Source organism: Molossus molossus, unplaced genomic scaffold (assembly GCF_014108415.1).
Source record: "Molossus molossus isolate mMolMol1 unplaced genomic scaffold, mMolMol1.p scaffold_m16_p_1, whole genome shotgun sequence".
Lineage (NCBI taxonomy): Eukaryota > Metazoa > Chordata > Mammalia > Chiroptera > Molossidae > Molossus > Molossus molossus.
Window position 1 is genome coordinate 120,208,404 of NW_023425344.1, and position 16,832 is coordinate 120,225,235.

General features: G+C 51.5%; 1 protein-coding gene across 1 annotated transcript in view; it reads left to right on the forward strand.

Moving 5' to 3' along the window:
* The window catches only part of CCDC33 (coiled-coil domain containing 33), a 120,823-nt gene that overhangs the window by 51,149 nt on the left and 52,842 nt on the right, over positions 1-16,832 (forward strand). Inside the window, 3 exon segments of the mRNA XM_036272295.1 lie at positions 4,783-4,912; positions 5,550-5,683; positions 6,781-6,852. Coding sequence (XP_036128188.1) covers positions 4,783-4,912; positions 5,550-5,683; positions 6,781-6,852 — 336 coding nt within the window.

The following is a 16,832-nucleotide window of genomic DNA, read 5'->3' on the forward strand; positions in this document are numbered from 1 at the left end:
ATCTTCATTTAAGGCAAAGACATTTGAAAAAGGCATGGACACAAACAAGAGTAATGGTGGTGGAGAGGGGTGGAACAAAGGGGGACCCTAGGGACAGAGGCTTCAAATCCAAACCAATCCTTGGCCTGATTTCCCCAGAGTCATCTCACACATGGCCCTGCATATTGCCCAGAAAATTATAAACCAATCAGCAGGCAATCCCAGGGGGCAGGAGGCACTGACTTCTTTAATGAGTGAGCCCCTCTCCACCCCCAGCTCTTCTCTGACTGCCTTTGCTGCTCAGCCAGTCTGGGTGGGAGAGGTACCCCTTACTATAGAGACTGTCCCCCATTGCCTCTTGCATGTGTGGGACTCAAGGCCAGAGGTCCAGTGATGGCAACACACTTGTTGAAGGTCACTTGGTGCCATGGCAACTGGGCCACGTTGAGAGCTCACTGGCAGCCAACACAGAGGTGCCCAGGTGCCAGCAATGAGAGGAGAGCTTCTGTGGTGCAGGGTGGGGGGAGGGGGACTGTGAGCTTCTGTGGTACAAGTGGAAGAGGTGGGTAGTGGGCAGAGCCCCACCTGTTAGCAGCCCTGGGTTCAGAGCTCACACAGACCCCTGCCCCGTCCCCTCTCTGAGCTTCAGTCCCTTCTTTGCTCTAGTTGGGGCAGTGAGGTTGGACTGGGTAATTCTAGGATCTGCCTCTCTGACATTTTGGGGTACTGTGATTTTCCACCAGCTGCCCACCGTGCCAAAGCACCATGGGCAGGGGTTTGAGGCTGTACCCCAGCACTGTGACTTACTGTGTGACCTTTGGCAAGCTGCTCAATTTCTCCAGACCTACTAATTCCTACCTTGTTGGACTGTTAGGAGACCTTAAAGGGCTCACCTGTGCAGAGTGCCCAAGCCCAGGATGGAAGCTGAATGGGTTCCATCCATTTCAGAGCTGCCCTTCCCTTGGGCCAAGTGCCTCTCTGAGGCCAGCCTGGCCGTTGCCCTGATCACATTTGGCTACAAGTAACAGGAACCTTGAATTCACGTGGACTTAAATTCTAAGGAGATTTATTGCCACACATTGCAAGGGTCCCCCATGTAGGATGCTCCCAGAATTGGTTGATATGCTGGCTCAGCAGTGTCCTCAAGAACTTTCCAACACCCTCAGTATCTTTCCAACACCCCTAAAATGCCATCTTCGGTTGGCAAACAACTCATGTGGGCAAAATGTTCGCAGCATCCCATCTAGACATGACCAAGATCAGAGAAAATGCATCTTTATGAAGAACTTGAAACCTCCCTGCAGCCCCTGGCAGACCACCCCTCTCATCTCACTGGCAAGAATTAGGTCACATGCACTTCTCTCAGCCAATCACTGGGGGGTTCAGGCATCACCTTGCAGTAGCTAATGCCACAGGGATGGAGAAAGGGGCCACCTGGCCCAGAGTGGGTTCAGTTGGCTAGGAGGAAGGAGGGGAATGGTTGAGAGGAAAGTGGCCCTCAGTGTCTGCTCACCCCTCTCGAAGCCTGGGAATAATGGCAAAATCGGACCTCTAATGAGTCTGCTGGGCCCAGCACAGGTGGGACTTAGGACTTACTCTTACCCTGCCCCCAGGACCTTTGAGGGGGTACGTTGCCCAACAGATTGCTCCTATTGGCCTAGACTCCTACAGAACTGAGGCAGAGCTTCTGGCCGATGACACACAAACAGTGGGGAGAGAAGGTGTCTGTGCCCAGTGTCATCTCCTCCTATCTCAACCCCCACAGCCAGTCTGTACCCAACCTCTCAGGGGCTCCTTGCCATCCCACAGATCCTGCCCCACTGCTAGCCAAGCCTCCACTCAGGCCCCTCCCATCCATCTTGTGAGAAGCAGCCACAATGACCAGAGCTAGGCCCTCCCCCTGGAATCCTTGTCCCTGCCACCAACAGAACAGCCAGATAAATTTCTCCAGCCTCCCAGCTCACTGATCAAGCCTCACAGGTATTTTCTAGTCTCCTGGGTGACTGGCTGCTCTCCATAGCTATGCTGTCCTCTCCCACCATCCAGTCTTCGCCTCTGCTGTACTCTGAGCCTGAATGGTCTTCCCTCTCCTTACCTACTGCATGATCTTAGGTGCCCCAGGTCAGAAACCACTGCTTCTTCCTTTGACTTCCTAGCTCCCATAATCCACAACTTGCTTAGGAATCTGTTTGGATCACGGTGGGGAAATGGAGGTTGGTTTCTATCTCCTTGGAAGATGATGAGCTCCAGAGGGGAACAGGCTCTGGCTCTAACTCCCCCATATGCCCTTCAGCACCCCACAGGCATCTAAGCATGGAGAAGCCCCCAGTCAACATTTACTGAGTTCAATTTGATTGAACTTTCACCTTCATAGCAAAATATCTATTGTTCCTTCAACCCTCACAACAGCTTATCAAGGCATGGAGCATAAGACATTGGATGGTGACAAATCTAAGTTACAGAGAGGGGAAGGGACATGCCAAAGGTCATACAGTAAGGTTAAGATAGACCTAGGCCCCAAGCCAAGGCATCCTAGCTCCCTCAAGGCCCCACCCAGCATCAGCCGTTGGCAACTAATCTTCCCAGGACAGTTGCCCTGTGCCTGAGCAGAACAGGCAGTGAGGGCGCGGCTGTAGGCGTGATGGGCCCTGGCAAATGGAAGGAGAGACCGGGGGCCATGTAATGAAGACTCTGTCTCCAGGGAAGGCATGTCTGCCTCAGTGGCTGGGGGTTAATGGCTTTCCTGAAGATCACAGCTGAAGATTAATCACACTCCTTAATTCCATAGTCCCATGGCCTTTCCTGTTAGCATCTGCAGGAATTGGCTTCCCCTTCACCCTCCTCAGCCCCACCCCCACATATGCCACCAGCACCTTCACCAGGGCCCTGGCATCAGATTGTGAAGGTGGTCTAACCTTGATTCCTTCCTTAATTCCTTGCTCTCCCCATCCCAACCTCCTGCCCATTACACACACAAGAGAGACTGACCTTCTTTCCTCAGTTCTAGGTCTTTCCTGGGGACTAAAGTATCTTTTCTGGGGACTCATCCTGGGAAGTCATTCAGGGTAGGAGCTGTCTATACTGGGCGGGCAGACATCATTGCTGACTTCGTAGACTTCATTTAGACCCATGACTGGCCGGGGTGGAAGCAAGGGCTAGGGTAGCAGGAGGACTAAATCACAGGTCCTTGAGTGCTCCAGTGCCAGGCAGATGGTCCAGGCTATGTGGGTACCCTTCTGGCACCCAGGAAAATTGGGTGGCTTTGGTTTGGGGTTCAATCCTAAAAGGTCACTCCCAAGTGCCACAGAACCCAGAAGCAGTTTCTCTAGCCTGGCCTGATGGCCAAGTGGCTGTCTGGGTGCTGCCGCTGTACCTTGCTCTCAGGAACACTCCCATCACCCCAGGCACTGTTCGTGTTCAGGCCCTGTAGTAACTGCAGCCCATCTCCCGATGGGGAGGGTCAGGGGCAGACACAGCTGAGCCTTGGGCTGGGCTTAGGAGAGCTGGAGCAGACACATTAGAGTGACAGGCATCAGGGCCCGGCCACCGTGGGGGGAGTAGACACACACTGATTTTTTTGCAATCCTGCATCAATAGCCCCTGGAGCCAGCGGTGCATTTGTGCTGACCTTTCCAGTGATGACTGATTCCCGCAGGGGAAAGGGAGGTGGGAGCGGCTGCTGCTGTTGCCGACAGCCCCTGGCTGAGGGCAGAGGCAAGACAGCCACTTGGAGTCTGCATCAGTGACCGCCAGCCCCTCCCAGTGTTGGGATGTGCAGGACTGCCTACTGGGGTTACAGCCTGACACCCCCATGTCTCATTCCCCACTCCCCCCATTTCGGCCTTTGCAGAAGCTGGGCCTCCACCTGGAGTCCCTCATTGACACAGGCATTCCCCACCCAAGCCATGCTTGGTGCCACCTCCACATTTTTGCTGGGGCTGTTTTCCCACCCAGAAGACCTTCCTTTCCCCCCTTTTCTGCCAATCTTCCTTCAGAGCTTTCCACTGGTCCCTCTTCCTACAGGATGGCTTTCTGACCACTCCCAGGAGTCTCAGCCCCTTATTTGGAGGCTATAGTTAATGCTGTCTTAAATAGTACTGTTTAAATAGCACTGGCTTACTGTGTCATTCAGTCCCCTGAAGGTCCAATGAAGACCTGTCATGGCCTCTGCAAAGGGGCTGGGAAACCTGTGTGGGGCTGCTGACAAGGGTCGAGGTCCTGTCTAATTTGGCATCTATGACACCACCAGCCATGGGTGTGAACGTCAGTGCAACACTTTAGGAAAAGTCTACCCACAATCAGTCCAGTGCCTTAAAATATGTTTTCTTTAACTCAGATTTCCATTTTGAGTACTAAGGAAATATTCTGAGATACAGAGACATGTCAGAGAATGTTCAATGTAGTGTTACTACAGGGAAACGAGGAAGGGAGAAGCCAGGGCACTTGGGCATTACAGAATCTCCAGCTGCTGACATCCTGGGAACAAGTGTTACTTCTGACTGCGGACATGTGTAGGTTTTCATGGCAAATGAAAAAAGCAGACTGTTAGAAAAAACAGTTATATACAAAAGAGTCATAGGAAAAACTAGAAAAAATGTAGTCTTATGAAGTTGTCTTTAGTATAGGGCTTTCTTTTATCCTTCTACCTTTCTGTATTTTCCCAAATTTATTAAGTGTGTGTTGCTTTTACAGTTGAGACAAAAGTTTGTGGCATGTATAGATTTGTACACCACCTAATATCCGGACACCCCTTGTTTGGGGAAGAGCTGTGCCCCATCATCTGCTCCCACCTTCTCCTTCTAGCTGTCCAAGCCCGGGGGACCCCCAGAGTTGCCCCTGTGGAATCAGTCCTTCCTCTTCCAAGGCCGAGACGGAGCCACCAGCTTCTCAGAAGACGCCGCCCTGGTGCTGGAGTACTACTCCTCAGCTTCAAGTAAGTGCCCCTCGTGCCACACCAGGACAGCCATGCCAGGGAAGCCACGCATCAGGACATACACGTGAAAGGATTTCAGACCATCCTGCCTCTACCTCCTGCAGGAGTGGGTTCCAGCACCACCTCCTAGTGTGTGCACACAGGCAGGGGAGTACCTGGCTGGCTCCTCGTCCACATGGCAGCTCTGGGGTGGGGGCCCGATTCCTGTGCAAGGTCTATGTGTTTTTATTGCACCTCCACCCCTCCCCACGCACCTCTCAGTGAGGTGGGTGGAGGTAGAGCCCTCAGGGCTTACATCCTGGGTGTGGGGAGGAGACAGATTCAGAGAACTGTTGATCCACAGTCTTCAGTCCACACTATCAGACTGAAGCCCCCAAAGAACAGGGACAAGGGAGATCCATATAAATACCCAGAGACAGGAATACACTTAGAGCTGGCCTTAAACTCAGGAAGCCCTGAAGAGTAGAGGATATCTGTGCAGGCAAAGCCAGAAGACGGGCAACATGTGGGTGGTGAGGGATGAGATAACTAAGTGTTGGGTAGCAAAGGATAGGCCCAGGTGGGGCTGGGATCCGAGAAGCCTGGGGTGGGCACTTTGGTGGGAGCCCAGTTTGTCCTTCCTGCTTCCCCACTGCAGTGAAAGGCGGTGAGTCCTGGACGTTCAGCAAACCCTTGGGCGTCTCCGTGTTGCCATTAAAGAGCTGTCTGTACCGCAGGATGCTGAGAGGGAAAGGCCTGAATGGGTTGCGAATAGAGAGGCTCCCCATCACCGTGAGTTCCCCACCCTGGGCAGGCCCACCCTGTCCCACCCTGCACCGCCCTACTCCACCTTGCCTCACCAACACAGGGGAATCTGGCTTCTCCGGCAGCTCCCAGCAGGCATCCCCCTTCCCCACCACCCTGGGAGCTGATCGCTGTCAGGTGAGAGGAGTATCCCCAAACACCGAAAGTCAGTCCTACCCTTGGGCTTATGATGAAATTGCCCCAGAACAACTTGGGGAGAAGCACAGGGATGCCCCATGGGATAGCAGCAAGAGCTCAGGCTTCTAACCAGCCAGACCAGAGTTCAAATCCTGACTTGCCCTAGTCCTCACTGTAGAAGCTGGGCCAAGTTACTTGACCTCTCTGAACCTCACAGTGCCCATCTCTAAAATGGGAACATGTTTGTATACCATCTCTCTGTTTAACAGAAATCAAGAGCCCAAGCTCAAGAGCCAGACTGACTGGGTCCAAATTCCAGTTCCACCACTTACCAGCTTACATGACTGTGGGGAAATTAAAGTCTCAGTGCCTCAGTTTCCTTGTCTTTAAAAATGGGTTCACAGGCCCTGGCCAGTGTGGCTCAGCGGTTGAGCGTCGGCTTGCAGACCAGAGTCCCAGGTTCAGTTCCTGCTAGGGGCACATACCACACACACAAAAAATTTTTTTTAAATAAATAAATAAAATGGGTTCACAGTAATAGTACTTTTTTCATAGGTTTGCTGTGAGATTTTTTTTTTTGGAAATACCTGTAAAGCACTTAGAACAGAATAAGTTCTCAATAAGAATCACTACATTATTGTCATCATTGTCTACTTCTCTGCCACCTTTTTTACTAAAATACTTCTGGCCACACAGTCATGGCTCCACAAATGGGAGCATCCCTAATCTGCCAGGAGGCAAGTCTGAAGGTGCCAGTCAGGTCTCCAGTGGAGTTGGAAGGGTCTGCAGAGGCGGTGACGGTGGATCAGGAAGGAGACCAGTTCCTGCCTCCCTCAGCTCTCTGGGCACAGCCCTCGGCGGGCGCCTTCCTGAGAAATACAGAAGAGTGGGCAGAGCAGAGGCGGGAGCTGCCCTGGACAGTGGTCTGACTGCTCCTTTCTTTCCAGGACACCAAGCTGAAAACCATAAGTGGTGAGGCCCCCACAGTGGATCTCTCCTTTCAGCTGCTTTCCTCTGAGGTAAGGCTGAAGGTCAGGGGAAAGTCCGGGCCTGGAAGCCACGGGCCACCTCCCGCAGCCCCTCAGTGGGTTTGAGCCTCCTTCACAATTGCTGGCCTTGTTCAGGAGTGAGGTCAGGGGCTTCAGGAATGGGGAGACTGCTGCTTTGGATAGAAATGTCTGAGGGTGATTTGAGGCTCCAGAAAACCAGAGAGAAAGCTTAGATTAGAAAGAGGAGAGTGGAGAGAGCCAACCAGACCTGGGAGTTAGCTTCTAACCCCGTCTAAGCCAAGCCTGGATCACTGGGTTTGAGGCTCCACAGGGTGAACTAGGACATCAGCTTCTGCGGCGGCATGACAAACGCCACAAACTCAGCAGCTTAAAGCAATACCCACTCATGAGCTCCAACTGTTGCAATTGGCATGGCTGAAATCATGGTGTTGGCAGGGCCGCCTTCCTTTCTGGAGACTATAGGAAGACTGAGCTTCTAGCCGCATTTCGGTTGTCATCAGAATCCAGTTCCTGGCAGTTGTAGGATTGAGGTCCCTGTTTTCTCGCTGGCTGTCAGCCAGGGGCCTCGCTCAGCTCCGGAAGGCTGCCCTCTCTTTCTCACAGTGACCTCCTCCATCTTCAAGCAGCACGTTAAACCCCCTGAACTTCAACACTCTGACTTCCTCTTCTGTGAGCAACCAGAGAAAATGCTCTGTTTAAAGGGGCTCATGTGGTTTGGCCACTCCCACCTTCGGGTGCACCGGGTCATATAATGTAAGCACAAAGGGCAGCTCGTGCACGAAGGCCCCAGGAATCAGGATGCAGACTCCTGGGGGCCCGATGTGGGAATGATGCCTACCACAGCGGGGCTGGTCCAAGTGGAAAATACCAGGGGCTGAGCCCTGCCTGATGGATGAGATCTTTTTCTCCAGCCCTACCTGGGCTCTGAGTCCCCGTCATTTGGCTTCAGTGTGCCTTACAGGCACCTGCTGGACTTTTCCACTGCCCCCTCTGTGGTGCTGAGACAGGCACAAAGCTGGAATGTGGGCAGTTTAGAACCATGAACCCAGGAAATGATGGCAGGAGCTGATGTCTGGGTCAGCCCACTGCTGCCAGCTTCCCATGCCAGGAAAAATAGCCACCAGCTCTGGGGTAATACTTGGCCCTGTGACCTTACTCATGAAGAACACAGGGAATTTTATGGTGTGGGGTAAGGAGTGTGTATCAGAGAATGAACCCGCCTGCAAGTGTCTATGGACAAAGCCTGAGAGCTCCCCCAGCATCTCCACTGTGCTGTGTTCTCGTTGCCCTCTAGGCTGTCCCCGGATAGCTGGTGAGACAGTTTGTTCCACAACCTCACATCCCCCCACCACCAAACCAGGTGCAGGACCCAGAAGGTACTGAGAAGGGAGGACACAGAAGCAGCAAAAGACCCCAAGAAAGGGGGAAAAGAGTCCTTGGAGAAAAATGTCAGAGCCCCTTCCTCACCTCTCCCTGCCTCCTGCCCTTTCACTGGGGCAAGTGTGTTCTGAGGACCCAAAGGAGCATCAGGTGATCAGGGCACTGGGGGATCCAGGCAGGCAACAGGCAGGTGGGCAGGACACTTTCCCTGTTGCCCAGGGGCTGGGCACAAAGATCTTGGTGATGAATTATTCACCAGAACTGTGCTAAGTGCAGAATTAATCCCTTTCCTTCCAGCTGGCGACCTCTCTAAATTATCCCTCCAAGTCATGCGGGAAAACGCTGTGAATTCATTGAGCTGCTGAGTGTTTTGATCTGGGCCTTGTGATTTTAGCTTCCCTTTCCCCCAGCCCCCTCCCCCTGGAGGCGGGTAAAAACCTTTCAGTAATGGATTTCTGAGAAGAAAGGAAAAGAAAGAGGATCAACTGGGTGTGTACCAGGAAAATAGTACTAGAGGAAACCCAGATTCTGGAACCAAGAATTCATTTGCACAGTTCCACTCATATATACTCACACAATGGCATTGAAATGCCCACACAGTCACATGTGCACAACCATGTACACGCACACACACACACACACATACTCATACCTTTGCAAGGGTGCACACACTTAATACATAATATACATGCTCATGCACACATGCAGACTGACACACAAATGTTTTCACACCCACATTGACACACAAGCAAAATCTCTTGGTGGCTAAACTATTTTTTTGGTGAAATGATCCGTTATTAGCTAATAATAACTGACTCACTTTGATTCTAGAATCTTGAAGTCTAATTTTGGGGCCCGGTGATGAAGCGCTAATGTGGGTGAATTTGGTTGGCCTAAGGCTCTTCTTGTGGCCAAAGCTCACATCTGTTATTCTTTTACTCCACACATATTTGAGAACTACAATTTGGGCTGTTCTCAGGGATTGCGGTGAGGACAGGAAAGGACCAGCAGCCATAGAATACATCTGACTTGAATTCACCCTCAACAGACTTGGACATGGCTCTCTGCTAGAGGCTGAGCCCTTTATGCACCCTTCTCCCCACAGGGTGTTGAGAATTGATGAAAAGGTTAGATGGCGTTGCAGCTAAGTCCAAAGGCCCATCCTCAGCTTTATTCCTCATCATCGCCTTTACTGTCATACCACCATTGTCCTCCATGCAACTGCAAACGCTTACTGAGCACCTTCTAGGTAGCAGATACCATCCTGGTTTCATGGGTCTTACATTGAAGAAGGTGAGCAAAAGGCCCTGTCTTCATAAAGCTTGCATTCGGAGAGAGCAGGGACCAGACAATGAACAAATCAGTTCATGAGTGGATGTCAACTCCTAATCAGAGGTCTGATTAAACCGAACAAGGTGAGTGACAGGGGTGCACAAACAGGTTCTGTGGATTTGGCAGTTGTAACAGAGAGACCAGGTTTCTTTCATCCTATTGTTCCACCTAACTTGCAGTGGCTCTCAACCTTCCTAATGCCATGATCCTTTAATATAGTTCCTCATGTTGTGCTGACCCCCAACCATAAAATTATTTTTGTTGCTACTTCATAACTGCAATTTTGCTACTGTTATGACTTAGGCAACCCCTGTGAAAGGGTCGTTTGACCCCCAAAGGGGTCATGACCCACAGGTTGAGAACCACCATTCATGGTCAAAGGTACCATCCTTCATCTCTGTGTTCCAGCCTGTGGGACCAGAACCACTGAATCTTCCACCATTTAAATCAAACACCATTCAAAGCTCTAGGAGCCACACCTGAAGGCTGGCTGTCCTAAAGTACTGTGACACTTCAGTTGCAAGGGGGCTTGTGATAATGGGCTCCTCAGGGTCCCTCGTCCATGTGACTAACAACTGTGTCTTATGTGCAACTCCTTGCTCATGGTCAGATGTGCTACAAAGAGGAAAAACCCAGGAAAAATAAATACGCATGCTCTACTTAGGTCCCTCTTGCTTGAGGATAGCTTCTTTCCCCAGGAGCCTCCATTGGACAGCACAGACCATTCTGGTTAATTGACATTGTGGTGAACACGGTCTCCCCACACCCACTGCTTCCACGTCACCCATTCTCAAAGTTCTAGGAACAAGAGCACTATGGAATTCCCAAATAGGCAGAGACCACAGAGGTATCTCAACAGCCTACCTTGAACAGGAATCTCCTTGACAACATCTACGATGGGGGTCAGCCCACCCTCTCCTGTTGCTCTGCGTTGACCCGGAGCTCACTAAAAGCAACCAAGCCCATGATTCAGTAGCTACAACTGATAGAAACACTCATCCCCCATTTTGCCCACTCTGCCTCCCAGGGCCCTCCTTCCACCCCAAGCTCTTGATTTTGTCTTCTGGGGCTGCAGTGCAACCCCAGCAAGCCTCGTGCACTGGTCTTAGGCACACTGGGACATTGTCAGCCATCCAGCATGCAGGTAGGCAGACTAGCCAACAAAGCCAGTGGTTTCAGTGTACGGCAAAAACAGATGGTCTCCTGGTTTGGGATATTGTGCTTGAAGCTGGTTTTGTTGGCGATTGAATAAGCTATTCCCCTCGTGCCTGGCCGGTGTAGCTCTGGCTGAGCATTGACCCATGCATCAAGGAGTTGCTGGTTTGATTCCTGGTCAAGGCCCATGCCCATGTTGTGGGCCCGATCCCCAGTGGGAGGCATGCAGGAAGCAGCCAATCACTGTTCCTTCTCATCGATGTTTCTGTCTCTCTCTCCCTCTCCCTTCCTCTCTCTCTAAAAATCAATAAAGAAAAAAAAAAAACTGTTAAGCTTTTTGCTCCAGTGGGGCTTCTCTCTGAGACTTACTGCTTGAGTGATCTTCCTTAAGCTCAAGTGTGTACTAGATGAGTACATGTATAACTACACATAGATACACAGAAAACTTCCCCTTATTGCACGTTCTGTGGGGGTTGGCCTTAGAGGTCCATTGAGCTCTAAGAATCCTTGAGCCTATGGCTACTCCATGTATATATACATGAATAAGACTTTGGCCTCCTCCACTCTCTCTGATGTTGGCCTCTTCTCTTTGAAGAGTGTGATCTGGCCCTCTGAGGGTCTATGCTTCTCCGGGCTAAGCAGCCTCCTCTTTTAATGAACTGACTTCAAAATCCCAGAGCATCCTGGGTGCCCTCCTGCCTGTAGACATCCTCTTTGAAGTGAGGCTGCTTCACTTCACACTGGCCAGGTTTCCTAGGCCCTGCCATGTGGACTGGAGCCTGGCATCACACACTGGTGTTCATTGTGTCGCTCTCAGCCTCCTGTGAGGTGTGATAAGTCCTCGCAGTCATCTGGGTGTTCAGCAGCACATCTCCTCTTAGGGCTTGGGTTTGGGATCCAGAGTCTTGCCTAAGCAAGGGTGCCAGAGCACCAGGCAGAGGTAGGGCCTCTTGGATGGGTGGTCACACCCTCCTTAGCCTACAGCCCTGAGAGATGCTGGCAGGACTTACTGGCTTCCTTTGATTTTGGCACAGGGACGGTGCATTTGAGGAAAGGAGGTAGACTCTGCTGCCACCCCTTTGTGGAAGGTTCTCACAGTCCATCCGGCCTTCCCCTCCCTGTTGCCCTCACAGAAAGGAGTACGTGAGGCTTTGCTACCATGCTGCCCTGGTGTTTTAATTCAAATCACCGGTTACAAAACTCTCTCTGGAGACCTGCCCAAAGTGGGAACAAGTGGCTATTTAGCAAAAGGGAGGGGGAGAGCAGGACATAGGTTTTGATTGGTCAATTTTCATTAATTTTTTTAAAAGCACCCATGACAGCCATAGGCTGGTTCTCCGAGAAGCCCCAACACAAGCCTGCCTCCCTTTCCCCACGAGCACAGCGGTCTGGAAGGCCGTGTCTAGGACCACACAGCACCTCCTTGGCTGGTTCTGCCCTCATCCCCAGACTCCAGCTCTGAACAAACTAACATAAGGACAATAATGGATGGAGAGAAAGAGGCCCTTTCCCCTGCCACAGCCTCACAGCATCCCTGCCTGTCTTTCCTTCCGCCAGAACCCTATCGTTCCCTGTCCTCTCGCTCTCCCAGGCCAGATGGCAGAAAACAGGAATAGGCCTATTCCTCCCCCAGTTCACTGGTACTCTTTCTTCTACGTGCTCATATTCTAGGCCCAAGTCAACCCAAAGGAAGCTGGGGATGGTAAGAGGTGAGAGCCCATGCTTTTCCAGGGCCAGACTTGCCTTGGCCCACAGACGCTCAGTGCTGGGCAGGGCTCGCCGTCGCACCATAAGAGGCCCCTGCCTGCTTGTCACTCTGCCTGAATCCCTCCAAGTAGTGTTCCATGCCTTGGGAACAAATATTGGTCCCCCACAGTCTCTTGGTTATCATACAGCTCCTCACCCCATGCTCCCTACCTCAGGGAGGGAATTTGACACTTCCTCCAAAACACAGGGTTCTACAGACTCCGCTCGCTCACTTCTTGTGGCAGGAAGCTCATTACCTCTCAGGAACCCTCTCCAGCCTCTGTAGCTTCCTTGTAAACCTCTTCCTTCTGTCTCTCTCCAAATTTTCTCCCCCTGACCCAGCTCCAGAGAAGTCAGCTCCCATGCCCACATCAACTCTGCTGCTGCCTGCACACTGGTTATATCACCTCCAGCCTGATCAGCTTTCCTTCCTCTGACTGATCTTTGTCATGTCTGGTTTCTGCTTCTCATCTTCCTGCTTATCTTTTCTTGACAAGACTCCTCTGAAAACTCTCCCAAAACTGTGGGTCTGGATCAACATTGGAGGATAGAATAGAACCATTACCACCTTTCTCCAAACACATTCTCCCCTTTGGTGCAGCCAAAGTCTACCATTTACTTAATTCTGTCAGTAACCAAGGCTGCAAGGGTCCATTTAAAACCTGTGGGTCCAATCTGGCATGGGAGCCGTTGTCAGGCAGGACATCTTCACCTTGAACTTCTGCTGCTCTGTTTTGAACTTAGTCAGGGATTCTCTTCCCTGTAATATTTCTCCTTCTTCATCTCAGCCCATTGTCTGGGCTTGAGATCATTCTGCACCTCAATTTTATCATGCATCACATTCATAGCCCCACCTCCATCCCTACCCCAACATTTAGGTCATCTGCAGGTATGGTCAGGACACTGTCAGTGCTGTGACATACCCTAAAAGTGTGCATCCTTCGATCTGGGTTTGAATCCTGGCTCTTCTACTTGATCTTAGATTTCACTTTTCTCAACTAAAGAAGAGGAATGTGGCTCCTACCAGACAGGAATGTAGTGAAAACTGAGTGAAGGAGCATGTGAGTGCCCAGTGCAGTGTCCTGCAGACACTAGGGAGGAGAGTGCTTACTGTTCACCCAGGTTGCTGACAGACATGCTGAACTCATCGGGATGGAGGACAGGGGCCCTGAGGGAGGAAGACAGTAGAGCCTGCTCACCCATCACTTGGTGCCCACTCCTCATGACAGCCACTACCAGATTCACATCCATGAGGGCATCGGTAGGCCTTGTCAAGGGCTGAAGATAAATGTCACCAGCACCACATTGTTCTCACAGCAATTTTTCGGGAAATGAAGAAATGGAGAAGAGACAAGAAAATCATCTCTCCAGAGACCAGACTCGCTAAAGTCCCCAGTGTACCCTGTCCTGAGCTGGGGGCTGTAGAGGAAATGAAGAGAGTGAAGACCTGCTTCCTGGCCTTGAACACATTGTGGCCCCTGAGCTCCCAGACCTGGGTGAGCAGAGATGGAACAAGAGTCATACTACAGGCTTATCCAAATGACTCACCAACCATAAGACCCTGTGTTGCTTTGAGAGTGTGAGCCTGTGACTCCCAGCCCACAGATGGGGTATGTTGCGTCAGGATGCAAGGAGGGCTAGGGAAACTGACCTGCTCTGCTCTCCCACGAGCTCAATGCATAATTAGTAGATTGAAGAAGGGGGAGGGAAGGAAGAGAGACAGAGCAAAAGCTTCCAGACCAAACTTCTCAGAACGTGGGGTATGCATGTGGGTTTCTCCCCGTGTCATAGTCAGACTACCATAGCCTAGGCCTCCCTTAAGCCAAACCAGATGCACCCTTGGTCCAGCCAAGGTCATTCAGGCATGAATTCGTTAACCATTTATTAGACCCCTAACCTGTGCTAAGCAGTAAAGCACCCCCATAGATCATCAACACCTGTCTTGCTAATTGTTCTAGTTGAGGTAGATGCATTGAGCAACCAAAAGTCAGGCCAGAGTCATCGAGAAGCTTTGGTAAGCTCTGTCTCAAAGAGTGGCTTGGAAATTGGCGAGGCAAGATGCCTCAGGTAGGGGAACCACAAGAGCAAAGCTACGGAGAATGGCAGTTTCCAGAGTATATGGGACACAGGGAGGCTGTTGGGCAGTGATACTGGAGAGTTAGTTGGGGCCAGGGTTTTGGAGGGTCTGGGTGCCAGGATACAGGGTTTAGACTTTGTCATAAAATGATGGGAAGCTAAGGAAAGTCTTTGAGCAGTAACAGGATATGATCTTACCTGTATGTTGGGAAAGTCTCTCTAGATTTAAATAGGGGGAATGCAAGGACAAAGATTAAATGCAGAAAGACCAGATTTCAGGCTTACAAGAATGAGCCCACAGCCTATTCATTGAGTCATAGATGGGGTTTTATTTAATATTAAAATCCCTGCCAGAATTTTTTTTAAATCCTTATCACTGGCTCCCCTCCCCTGATCCCACAACTCGATTTTAGATTAATTTTCTGACATCATTTTCTGAAAAATGAATCATGGCCCCAGTGAGGATTAACACTTGGGCCTTTCTTGGTTGGCCAACAGACTCGGCTTTAAACCCTTCGCAGCTGCAAACCACGCAGGGGAGGCAGCACGGGAGGCAGCCGCCTGTAGTCTGAGCCTTGCCTTCAGCTGAAGAGATAAGAACCCACAACTTTGGCAACAGGAAATGACAAAGCAGTGACTGATGGGGAGCCACTGTACAGGACTCATTATGGCGCTTGCCAGCGGGCGAGACACCCTTATCAGGGAGAAAATTGCATCAGGCCCCCTGAATTACTAGCGATTGGAAGCAGATTTCTTGAGATGCACTTTGTTAGATAGATAATGAGAGGGAGGTGGGGGGATTCAGACCAGCAGAGCCCAAAGCTGGCAGGGCGGGGACAAATGTCTTTGTTAAACAGAATTTGTCAGTTTCCGCTTCGGGCTCCCTGGGGAGGGTTCAGGACCAGCTAATTGAATTAAGAGCAGTGCACTCCAGCAGGAAAGCTCAAGGCCGTGCGAGAGGCAAACAGTCCGGTAGGAGGACACTTTTCAGCACCAAAGGACAGCAGGCGTAAACTGGCGGGTCTGTAATTGCCAGTGCAAGCTGGAACTGTTGCATTTTGCATGATCAGGGATCTGGGGGATGGAGTAGGAAGGAGAGAAGCAGAACATGTAAGTGGAGGAGGGGATAACAGGTGACCCACAAAGCCTTGAGCTTGTGATGCTCTTGGCCTGGTCTGATTCAACAGAGCCTCTTGCAGGCAACGTGAGGGCTGGGAGGCTTCGGGAAGGAGCGTCTTCTCCCCGCCTCGGCACTCACGTGGTGTGGAGCAGCTGCTGCGGCAGCACGAGAAGCAGGCTGGGCTGGGAGTCTGAGCCAGTGCATGGCTACGCATCCCTTTGAGCTTTCAGGGTAAGTCTCTAACTACAGCCCTAATGAAGCAGGATGTGCTGCAGCCATGGAGCTACAAAGCGACAGGCCACTTGTCAGCCCCAAGCTGCCTCAGTAGGCAGGGTATGACCTGCCAAGTAGAAAACAAGTGAGCAGGCTTGCGGGGTGGGCTAGCAGCCCCCACGCCCACCCTCACCCAGAGGAAAGGGGGAGAGCCAGGTAAGACTGGGCCTGAACAGGGGGAGTTAGCCACCAAGGCTTCACCTCTCCCCATCCCTACTTAAGCATTGCCCCTCCCCCAATCCTCCGCCCTGACCCACCACTTCCAGCAGCCTGGCTCCTCCCTTTGGTCTGAAACCAGCTCCTTTCCCAGGAGGACCAAGGAGGGGAGGGCACACTCCCCTCCCCGGAATAGGGCGGGTTGAAGCTGAGGCATCTGGAGAGGTGAGGGACTGTTAGGAGAAGGTAGGCCCTTTGTGAGGCACTGCGGTCTTCCTGGTGCCCCTTACCTCCCTGGGGGGGCCCATACTATGTGGGGGGCTAAAGATTTTTCTGTAGACGTTACCCACCCACCTTGTCCCCAACTCCTAGACCACAATAGATCCTGGCAAAGTTGATTGGAAATGTGGGCAGCAGACCTGCGGAGGTGGGGGGTGGAGAGGTGCTGGCATGAAACAGCTGTGGGAGCAACACACAGTCCAGGACAAGCTGTGGAGCCGGCGGAGCAGAGCAGAACCACTGACTCTGGCAGGGGCTGCGGAAGAGCAGTGGGGCAGAAGGGAGTGGAATAGGCAGAATAGGCAAGTCCACAGATGTTCTGCGTGTCCTCCCCTCCTTTTCAGAACACACCTCACCTACCAGAGACTGATGAGGTAAAGGTACTGGATTGGAGTTAGCCTCGTTTTTATTTTATCTTTGTGATGGAATTAAATAAATTATACATAATAAATTTCAGAATCCACATAAAAGT